We start from the raw sequence: 11,950 nt of genomic DNA on the forward strand, positions 1-11,950 counted from the left end.
ATTTATAATAATAAAAATATGTTATGATTTATATTAAAAAAGTAAGATTTTGAACTTGTGTAATTATAATTTCTACATATATTAATTTCTTATATTAATCATTTTAACAATTAAGAGTATTAATAAAATTATCTTCTATATAACCACATAATAAAATTTAACCTTAAAAATTAATTTCATTAATTAAATTAAATTTTTATGTAAGTTAATTCAAAATATATCATTGGATAAAAATATGTTAATTAGAATTATTAATTTTTATACTATTTTGCATTAACATAAACATAATTAGAATATTAGATTATATTAAAATGATCGAAGTTATTGCGTAACTATACATTATTTCATACTGAACACTTATAATTTTTTTAAAAAAACATAATAAAATACTTTATAATTCCATTAATATCAAGTGCAATAATATTTTCTCATGTTCATATTAAAATAAAATAATTATATTTAAAATACTAACCTTGATAAAAAAATTTCAAAAATCACAAATTTATATTTACTATTATTATTTTTAAATTATTATTCCTACTATTATTTTTATATCATGATTAATATTAAAAATATAATTTTTAACAAAATTATATTTATTCGTATAATGCAAATGAACAAAATTATAATTATTGCGCTGCTACCATTCAGCTAGCAAGAAATAAGAAGAAAATAAAGAATAAAAAACGTTAAATATATACAGACACCCAAAATCAAGATGGAGTGGAAGAAGTGCTACTTGGATGTGATTCTGGTTCCATTAGGGTTGTTAATGTCCATATCTTACCACGTATGGCTATGTCATGTGGTTCGGACTCAACCCTTTTCGACCACCATCGGAACCAACGCTCGTGGCCGGAGATTTTCAGTGGCAGCCATCATGAAGGTATACTGATATTTCAGTACGATATCGGATATACCGTTTTATACTGAAAAAAATTATATTTTTAAAATTTTATAAATTTATTTTTTAAAAATATTATATATTTTAAAATTTTATATAATTTTTCGGTATTTTTTGGTATATACCGAAATTTTCAAATTTCATACCGTACCAAAATTCGGTATCATTACCATACCGTACCGAAATCTTCGATATAATGAAAATTCGATATTTGGACAAAACCGAATACGTTAACAACATTAAAGCTTGGGCAAAAAATTGCATGAAATGGTATCACATGTATCTTATTTGGATCATCCATTAAAAATTATTACTTTCTATGCTAAGAGTATTAATTTTTATTGTGAATATCGCTAAAGTTGACTCGTCTCACAGATAAAAATTCGTGAGACCTTCTCATAAGAGACCTACTCTAAAACTTGGACAAAACCGGGGAAGTTCGATTTATACCTTAAATAGTGATTTTGATTGGTTTAAGGAAATTAACTTATGTAACTAACCATATCATTATTCGTTGATGGGCACTTTTTCTATTATTACATTAAAGAAAAATAATATATAAATGGTGATACCTAATAATCCACCAAAGTGGAAAAAGTTCACTTATATATAATAATCCTTGACACGCAAAGGAAAAAGGATAAATAAGGGAGAGAATTTAAAAAGAAAGTCTCTTAATGCTTTTCATGCGAGCAACCAACTAATGTCTCATTGGACAACGTAGTATGACGTGATAGATGCAACATATTTTTTAATTTTTAAAATAAGTATATGATCATTTAAATAAAAAAAATTATTAATATTTTTATGAGTATGGCATTTAAATTATAAAATACAATTCATAATTTAAATTATAATATAAAATTTTTTTAAAGTAAGAGGATGGTTTAGAGGATAATATCCTGCAAATTAAATTGAATATCTACAAATAAAATGTTTTCTTTAAATTCAGATTGTTACCACTTACTCCACAAATTTTGCATTATATATATATATATATATGATGATTTGTTCCAGAATCATTGCCCGATATCTTTCATGTGACAACTACTAGAAGATGTGACCTGATAACGATGGTTTGAGACGAAGTCTCGAGTTTTTTTATCATTGTAATAAGAGGCAGAGCCACATTTTTATTTGCCCGGGTTTTAGTTTGGGTAGCTCAATTTTTTAAAAAAAAATATATATGTAAATTTTGTATAATTTTGAAATAATATGATATTAACTTGGGTAGATAAATTTAAAATATTAAAAAATTTTAGAGTTTAAAATTTCAGCTCGGACGGAGCTATATTTGTGGTTCCGCCACTGATTGTAATAATACACTCTCCAACTTTTAAAAAATATTAATGGTAATTGTTAATTACTAACAATGGGCTAACTAAGGAATTATTTTCAATCAGTCCATGACAATTAGAAGAAAAACATACTGGCCATCCAAACCCTCCGGAACACGATCATGGGCGCCACCCTCATGGCCGCCACCTCCATCCTTCTCTGCTCCGGCCTTGCGGCCGTGATCAGCAGCACTTACAGCATCAAGAAACCATTAAACGATGTCGTCTACGGCGCCCACGGTGAGTTCACGGTGGCCTTAAAATACGTCACCCTACTCCTCATCAAAATTTGGCCGGATTAAATAAATTTTTCGTTAAAAAAAAACTACTTTGTAAAAAAAAAAATCAATTCTTTCTCCTTTTTAAAATCATATTTAATTCGTACAAAACAGAAGTATCTTTAATTTATGCAATCAATTAACTTTTTCCTCATAAAAAATTTATATAATATTTTTTGAAAATAAAATAAAACCAATTCCATAAGCTACCACATATTAAGTATTAAAAATTTATTATGGGCGATGAATCTAAAGCACCACTACTAAATGTTGATGTGCACGTAAATAATTTGGCCGAATATGTAATCACGTTATCCAAACTTTTCATTTATTATTTGTCGTGAGACAGATCAACTTGATCTATACTTAAAGTTAATTTTTTTTAAAAAAAAATTATGCAACAACCCGACCATAAAATTTTGATTATTCTCCTAGCATGGTATGCAAATTATTGCACTCCCGACATGCAACATCTTCCTTTCTGTCACGATATGATCCATTGTAAAATATACACACCACACCGTAAAAAAATGTGCTTATAAATACAAAAACTCCGCAAAAAGATTGACTTGGATGCATAATTTCTTGAAGACCGACATTGAAATCCACACCAATCAATAAATGAAAAACTACACATATTTTCCACATGAACAGACCCACATGACATATATAATAATATCTCTTGTTTATTCACAAAGTGGAGAGCTCTCTTTTTTTGCCCCTCAAATTTGTTTAGAATTCTCATTTTGCTTGCAAACAAGTCTAAGTTCATTTCACTCGGACTGGCCATACACACGCCTCTCTCTCTATATATAAGTGATATATATTCGGTGCTACCCATTCAGCTAGCATATATTAAGAAGAAATTAAAAGTATCAAAACTATCCCTCAAAAGCATAGCAAAATGGAGTGGAAGAAGTGCTATTTGGATGTGATTCTTGTTCCATTAGGGTTGCTGATATCCGTAGCTTATCATGTATGGCTATGGCATATGGTTCGGACCCGTCCCCTCTCGACGATCATCGGAACTAATGCCCGTGGAAGGAGATTTTGGGTGGCCTCCATCATGAAGGTATCCGCCATTTTTATCAGTCGAGAGCATGCATTTTTTTATGTTAAATAATATGTTTATTTGTTTCATTTGCAAATATCTTAACTTTTTAAGAACTATTTTTCTTTAAAAAAAACATGAGTTTGATATATTCTAGCATGCTAATTCAATTATCACTATATGTATAAATACGTGACGCAAAATGTATAGTATATGAATTTGACACGCAAAGGAATATGAGATGAAAAAAGTCTATTAATGCGTTTCATGTGTGCAAACACAAATGTCGCATTTCCGTTTCCAAAGATTATGCGATAATAATGTGAGAGAGATTCACGTGCTACTCCCCGATAGCTACATGCATTATTTTCCCCCTGTGGCTATTGATTTTTACAGCCTTACAGGTAAACATACCACTTTAATTTCAAAATTAAAATTTATGATTTAATTATTATAACAAAGTTAATATATAATGGACATTTTTGTGTTGATTTATAATTTTTGAAATTAAATGAAATATTTATCAATAAAACATTTCATAGATTAAAATGCGCGTACCGATTGTACCAATCTATGTATATATATATTTCCTCCACAAATTTTGCATGATATCGACATGTGATAATTAGTTTCACGATCATTGCTCGAAAACTTTGACGTGCATAAGTACTGGGGGTTCAGTGTGTCCCTTGCAGTGGTTAATTTTCATTGGTATATTTTCGATCGATCCGATCCAGGACAATGAGAAGAAAAACATCCTGGCCGTCCAAACCCTCCGGAACACGATCATGGGAGCCACCCTCATGGCCACCACCTCCATCCTCCTCTGCTGCGGCCTCGCCGCCGTGATCAGCAGCACTTACAGCATCAAGAAACCCTTAAACAACGTTGTCTACGGCGCCCACGGCGAGTTCATGCTGGCCGTAAAATACGTCACCCTACTCCTCATCCTCGTCTTCTCCTTCCTATGTCACTCCCTCTCCATACGTTTCATCAACCAGGTCAACTTCCTCATCAACTGTCCTCCAGGGAACCAGAGCGGCGGCATTGTGACGGCGGAGTACGTGTCGGGGTTGCTGGAGAAGGGTTTCCTGCTGAACACGGTGGGGAACAGGATGTTCTACGCGGCCCTGCCGCTTCTGTTGTGGATTTTTGGGCCGGTTCTGGTTTTCTTGTGCTCAATGACGATGGTTCCGGTGCTGTATCATTTGGATTTTGTGTTCTCCGGTGAGAGGAGAAAATTTATGGGTGAGAATGGGAATAACCACGACTGTGGAGCAGATCTTGCATGATTATAAGTGATGAGATTTTAGTATGTGTTTGATGGTGCATATTTACTAACTTTTAATTTTGGATGCATCATTATGATTTATTGTAATAACAAATTACAGAAAATCTAAATGAATTTTACACTGCATGAAAACTTATATATATATTTGTAGAACCCGTAAATCAGTAGACGTATAAGCCATGCATAATTCTAGGTTTTTAAATTTAATTGACTTCATTGCATGATTATTTTAAATGCATTTGTTTGAAGTTAATTATTTATTATTTCAGTTCAGCGGTTTGATTTTTAGCATTTCAGTATTTTCAGTGAGGCCGGACCAGAGTTGGAGTTTTGAGATAGAATTTAAGATTTGAGAAATATTTCCAGAAGTTAATTTAGCTAGTAACTAAGTTCATTTAAGTTAGAAAGGAAGGTTTGAAGATTTAATTTAATTATTTGAGGTGATTAAGAAATGAACTCATTTAAGTTATTAAATTAAGGGGTTAGCTCACTAAATTATTTAAAGGATTAGTAAGGCTTTCAAGGATTATTAGTTGACTAGATAATCAACATTTCCCTTTATTTTATCATGCATTTTTCGGCCACCCTTAGTGCTAGAAGATTCATTTTCCAACTCACCAACTTTGACCAATTCTTTGCATGTAATTAGTAGGATAATTCTAGGATTTTTGGGAGCACAATTTAATTAAATAAATGGACATATCCTAGTCTAGAATCAAGCTAAATTTCGGCCACCACCTCCTAGAAGCATCCACCAACTCATTTGATATCAATTCAAAATTCAAATTCAAAAGGGGAGTGGACTTGGTCTTGATATGATCCTATTTTTGTGCACCCTTCTCCTCACCTTCATAACCATCACTCCCCCCTCCACCTCCACCGAAAATAAGACCCCTTTTCAGTAGAAAAAACGTGGATAACAGCTAGGGAGAAAGGGAGAAAAATCGAGAGCCAAGAAAGGTAGAGAAGCAAGCCACTCCGTCTCCTCCGCGCCGTCTCGCCTCTTCTTTTCGTTTTCTTTCGAAACGAAACCAGGCATGTCTAGATTTCTTTCAAACCTCAATCAAGTCATATTATCATTTATTTTTCAGTACATGATCATGTTTTAGCAAGCAAAAACCGAGATACATGTCAAAATATTTTGGGAACACACATGCAGAATTTCGGCCCTTTCATGACAAGCTTCACGATTTCTTTTGGTTTGTGAGTTCAGAAATGTGATTCGAAATTCAGTTTGGATGTCAAGGAGGAAGGATCTGATCTTGGCTGCCCCAAGGGCCTTTAGCCATGGTTGGATCACTTCCCTAGCATGTCTAAGACGTGACTAAGTCGCCCTTTTGGTGGCTTGGTCCATGGCTCATCGGTTTTTAAATAATCAACAAGAACAGCCCCTTTCCCCATTCGGCCCTTCCATTTTTCAGCATATGGTTCGTTTCTTTTGTGGCTTGGTGTGGATCTTGGTTGGCCTATGTCCCTTAGCCACGGTTCATATCATGCTCCTAGATGTCTAGATCGTGCCATGGTCAATCAAATGGCCACTGGAACGACGCAAGACATCGATCATAGCATAAACACTACACACGCATGCACGTTGCTCTCGGTTGGACCCTTCGGTTAAGATTTGGTGTGATGCGGATTGTGGCTGGCCTAGGGCCCTTAGCCATGGTTCAAATCATTCCTTGGGATGTTGGTAAGAGTCTCTGGTCGGTGGTTCACGCCCCTAATGGCCGATAGTCTCGAAACCAATGCAAGTCTTGTAGTGCGCAGCTGCTGTATTTTTTTGACAGCAAGTATGCTGCTGTTCAGAAGCGTCGTTTGAGTTCTTGGTTGGCTTTTAGCCCATGGTCTTGGACTGGACAGTGCCTCATTGAGTTGGGAAGGTCATGTTTTCGACCGTTCGTCATTTGGATCATTTTTGAGGTCGTACGAGAATTTACGGTGCAATGTGCCAAATTGACTCTCGAAAGAGCGTTTCGTGTTTTGGCCTCCATTCCACCTAGATTTCGACCCTACCATTTTAGGAACATTATTTTATGATTTTTCAGCGTATTTTAATCATGACTATACGTCGGTTCAGTGTCGGTTCAGGTTGGCTCGGAGTCATGATTAAATGCGAAGTCATTAGGCGTCATAGTCGCATCTTTTGAACGTAAATTGCATAGTTGGTCATGTTTAAACTATTGCATATTTTTCATGGCACAGTTAGGTTGCAGCGAGCCTGGGAACGATCCAATCCAATCCAGTTGGTAAAATTACAGGAATTTTCATTACGCCAGTTAATTATTTTACGTGCATTAAATATAAAATGATTATTTTTGAGATTTATGCGATATGGCTTGTGGTTCATTCACTATGTGGGAGTGTTATTTTATACGGTCGCCAGTGACCGATCAGTTCAGTATGGTACCACCCGGTCGCCAGTGACCGGCCAGCTCAGTTCAGTTTCAGCCTCCTCGGTAGCCAGTTACCGATCAGTTCAGCTTAGTGCAGTGGCCACAGGCGTAAAACATAATCTCAACAGAAAATTTTACCAGATATTTCAGTACAGGCTCCAAGGAGCAAATATTTTTACAGTGATTTCCAGTTCAGTTATGCACGTATTATAATTGCTCAGTACAGATTATTTTCAGTATGCCTCAGGACAGGATATTTTATCACATGCATATTTTAAATTCAGATTTTTACTCGTTACCTGCGATTTATGCATGCTGAGTCTTTAGGCTCACTAGACTTGATTGTTGTAGGTACTGATGAGGCCAGGGCCGAGGGCGGGGACCAGTGAGCCAGCTTGGGTCGGCAGTAGTGGCACCCGATGACCTCAGAGCAGCAGTTGTTATTTTCTTCGCAAACAATTTTTATCAGTTGTTGGATATTTTTAAATCGTTGTTGTTGGCAAAACTTTGATTTTCTTCCGCTGCAATATTTTGAAATATTGAACTTGATTCACCAGTGATTTTATGAATGAGGCCATTTAAGTTCTTTTAAAAAGAAAATTTTTAATTTTCCGCAAATTTCCAAGCAAGTAGTTCGAGGGCCTTCACAGTTGGTATCAGAGCGGTGGTTCTGTATAGGGTTTCACTACTACTGACCGCGAGAAGCTCACGAAGCCACGCCTTTGGTCTGTAAGTTTTTTTTCAGTTCAGCATTTTGTTCAGCATTTCAGTTATAGCATGAATTATTTTGTCAGCATGCTTCCAGATTTTCAGTATTTCAGAGTTCATTTAAAATAAATTATGGAATTATACATGTTAGTTACGTATGGGTTATGTTGGAACAGTATGCCCCCTAGACGCATTTTAGAGCGCAACAGAGAGGTGGAGCCTCGCCGAGAGGACAGAGAGGAGCATAGACCGGAGGGAGACCTACCACCTCCTCCACCGCCACCACCGGACATGAGTGCCCAGATGTTAGCTGGGATGGCACAGTTCTTCGCACAGTTTGCGGGGGGCAATGCCGCAGCCGTAGCCGCAGCCGCAGCCAGGCCGACAGGGCCCGAGGCAGTGTATGAGCGATTCATGAAGATGCGCCCGAAGGAATTCTCTGGGACATCTGACCCCATGGTTGCCGAGGGATGGATCAAATCCCTCGAGGTTATCTTCGATTTTATGGAGCTGGAAGATGCAGACCGAGTCCGATGTGCCACCTACCTGTTCACTGGAGACGCCCGCTTATGGTGGGAAGGAGCTTCGGTAGCCCTGACATTGGCTACACTTTCTTGGACCCGCTTTACGGAGGTTTTCTACTCCAAGTATTTTGCTGAGGAGGTTCGCACCAGGCTGACCACCGAGTTCATGAGCCTGAGACAGGGGGATATGTCGGTTACGGAGTTTATCCGTAAGTTCGAGAGGGGCTGTCACTTTGTGCCCCTGATAGCGAATGATGCCAAAGCCAAGCTGATGCACTTCCTGGTGGGTTTACGGCCGATCTTGCGCCGGGATGTTAGGGTATCTGACCCTGCTACTTATGAGGTTGCCGTTTCCAAGGCCTTAGCCGCAGAGCAGGATCTGCGGGATATCGAGAGGGATCGCCAGGGCAAGCGCCCAGTCCAGGCACCGCACCGCCCTCCTCCTCATCAGCATCAGCAGCAGAATAAGAGGCCTTTTCATGGACCGCCCAGGAACAGAGGCCAGCAGCAGCAGCAGCAGCAGCAGCAGCAGCGGGGACGCCCAGCCCCGAGGACTCAGGAGCACCCAGTTTGTCCCAGGTGCTCGCGTCGCCATCCTGGAGCATGTATGGCTGGCTCAGGAAAGTGTTTTAAGTGTGGCAGTCCAGACCACATGTTGCTGCAGTGTCCTCAGAGGAATCTGCCTACCCAAGGCAGAGTTTTTGCTCTCCATGCCGCGGAAACCAACCCGGAGACTATGTTGTTGACAGGTACCTCTAAACTTTAAGTTATTCTTCGAATTTCCGCGTTTTGGGAATCGGGATTTAGATTTTGAACTTAGAACTGTTATAGGATTGCATGCTCTACTCAGATTTATTTCGGGGAAATTAAGCTAGAGGAACCTAGACCTTTGCGTGTCTATAAGTTTAGATCTTGTAGTGGGATTCAACTTAGAGCTCCGCTCTTTCAGGGAGAATTTTTATATCTGGTTCCGCTACCGAGGCCTTGATAGATTCAGGGGCCACTCACTCGTTTATTTCGGAGATCTTTGCAAACTTTCTCAAGATCCAGACCATTGGGCTAGATACAGCCTTTTCAGTAGTGTTGCCGTCAGGCGAGGAGATGGCAGCCACCAATGTTATCCGAGATATAGACCTTGAGCTGCACGGTAATCTTGTTTATGCGGATTTGATTGTGCTACCGATGCCGGAATTTGACATCATCCTAGGGATGGACTGGCTATTGAGGAACAGAGTGTTGATAGACTTCCAGCGGAGATCCGTTCTTGTCCGACCGCCTGGAATGGAGCAGTTCTTATTTGAGCCGGACATGTACTTTTCCTTACCGCGCATTATTCCTTATGTTCAGGCTAGGAAGCTCATGCATAGAGGGTGTCGGGCATTTCTAGCAACCTTTTTATCTGTCCCCGAGGAACCCAGCCAGTCAGCCTCAGATGTTCCGGTTGTCAGAGATTTCTTAGACGTTTTTCCCGAAGACGTCTCAGGTATGCCACCAGAGAGAGAGGTGGAGTTTTCCATTGAGCTTATGCCAGGTACGGCTCCGATATCCAAAGCGCCGTACCATCTAGCACCGACAGAGATGGCAGAGCTTAAGAAGCAGATTCAGGAACTTCTCGACAAGGAGTTCATTCGCCCGAGCTTTTCTCCATGGGGCGCGCCAGTCTTATTCGTTAAAAAGAAGGATGGCACGATGAGGCTTTGCATTGACTACCGGGAGTTGAACAGGGTTACAGTGAAGAATAAATACCCACTGCCGAGGATTGAGGATCTGTTTGACCAGTTGCAGGGAGCTTCGATTTTCTCCAAGATAGATCTGCGTTCCGGTTATCACCAGTTGAGGGTGAGAGATGCTGATGTCTCGAAGACAGCTTTCAGGACTCGTTATGGCCACTACGAGTTCCTAGTGATGCCGTTCGGTCTGACGAATGCGCCAGCGATCTTCATGGATCTAATGAATCGCGTATTTCAGCCGTACCTTGACCAGTTTGTGATAGTGTTCATAGATGACATTCTCGTCTACTCCAAGAGTCGGGAGGAGCACAGCAGGCATCTGACCACAGTGTTGCAGACATTGCAGAAACATAAACTATTCGCAAAGTTCAGTAAGTGCGAATTCTGGTTAGAGAAGGTGGCGTTCTTGGGCCACATTGTTTCTAGCAGTGGCATTGAGGTAGACCCGGCGAAAGTTGCAGCAGTCAGAGATTGGGTTGTGCCTCAGAATGCATCCGAGATCCGCAGTTTCCTTGGGCTAGCAGGATATTACAGAAAATTCATCCAAGAATTTTCCTCTATTGCCGTTCCACTCACAGCACTGACAAAGAAAAATGTGAAGTTTGTGTGGAGCGAGGAGTGTCAGAAGAGCTTCGATACTTTGAAGCAAGCTCTTATCTCAGCACCCGTTTTGGCTGTACCGTCAGGATCTGGTGAGTTTGTCCTTTATACCGATGCTTCGAAGCTTGGTTTAGGTGCAGTTTTGATGCAGCATGGGAGAGTGATAGCGTATGCTTCTCGACAGCTGAAAATCCACGAGAAGAATTACCCTACCCATGATCTGGAGTTAGCGGCCGTAGTTTTTGCTTTGAAGATTTGGAGGCACTATCTGTATGGAGAGAAGTGTCAGATCTTTACCGACCATAAGAGCCTCAAGTATTTCTTTACGCAGAAGGAGCTGAACATGCGTCAGAGACGTTGGTTGGAGCTTGTGAAAGACTACGATTGTGACATTAGCTACCACCCGGGTAAAGCTAATGTAGTTGCGGATGCTTTGAGCAGGAAAGTCGCAGTGATGGCTCATTTGACGATTCAGAAACCTCTTCAGATCGAGATGCAGAGGTTTGATCTTGAGACTTACCCTCGAGGTAGAGTTCCTCGTTTATCTACCTTGACTATCCAGTCCTCTCTTATTGACCGTATTTGCAGCGGTCAGGCAGCACCTGAGCAGTTGGCACAGTGGAAGAAGAGAGATGAAGCCAAGGGCAGTGTTTTGTATTCAGTCAGCGACGGTATTGTGAGATACCGAGATAGGATATGGGTTCCTAGCAGTGATTCTATCCGAGCAGACATCTTATCAGAGGCCCATACGTCCCCGTACTCCATTCACCCTGGGAGTACGAAGATGTACAAAGATCTGCAGCTATTGTATTGATGGCCAGGAATGAAGAAGGACATCAGGCGTTTTGTATCCGAGTGCCTGACTTGCCAGTTAGTGAAGGCCGAGCATCAGAGACCAGCAGGTTTGCTCAAGCCTCTTCCTATTCCCGAGTGGAAGTGGGAGAACATTACCATGGACTTTGTGACCGGATTGCCGAGGTCAGCCAGAGGATCGAATGCTATCTGGGTGATTGTAGATCGTCTTACCAAATCAGCGCACTTCTTGCCTATTAAGACGACTTTCACCATGGTTCAGTATGCAGAGCTGTATATCCGAGAGATAGTCCGACTCCACGGTATTCCAGTTTCTATCGT

At 39.7% G+C, this 11,950-nt stretch overlaps 1 protein-coding gene across 1 annotated transcript; it reads left to right on the forward strand.

Annotated features, from left to right (window-relative positions):
• The first annotated feature begins 3,254 nt into the window (after positions 1–3,254).
• LOC142556632 (uncharacterized) lies at positions 3,255–4,892 on the forward strand. Its single transcript, XM_075668112.1, has 2 exons — positions 3,255–3,591; positions 4,308–4,892. Exons 1-2 carry the CDS (start codon positions 3,424–3,426, stop codon positions 4,860–4,862), a joined length of 723 nt encoding a protein of 240 aa, XP_075524227.1. The 5' UTR covers positions 3,255–3,423; the 3' UTR covers positions 4,863–4,892.
• Positions 4,893–11,950: the final 7,058 nt, after the last annotated feature.

Source organism: Primulina tabacum, chromosome 9 (assembly GCF_025594145.1).
Source record: "Primulina tabacum isolate GXHZ01 chromosome 9, ASM2559414v2, whole genome shotgun sequence".
In the NCBI taxonomy this organism is placed as follows: Eukaryota; Viridiplantae; Streptophyta; class Magnoliopsida; order Lamiales; family Gesneriaceae; genus Primulina; species Primulina tabacum.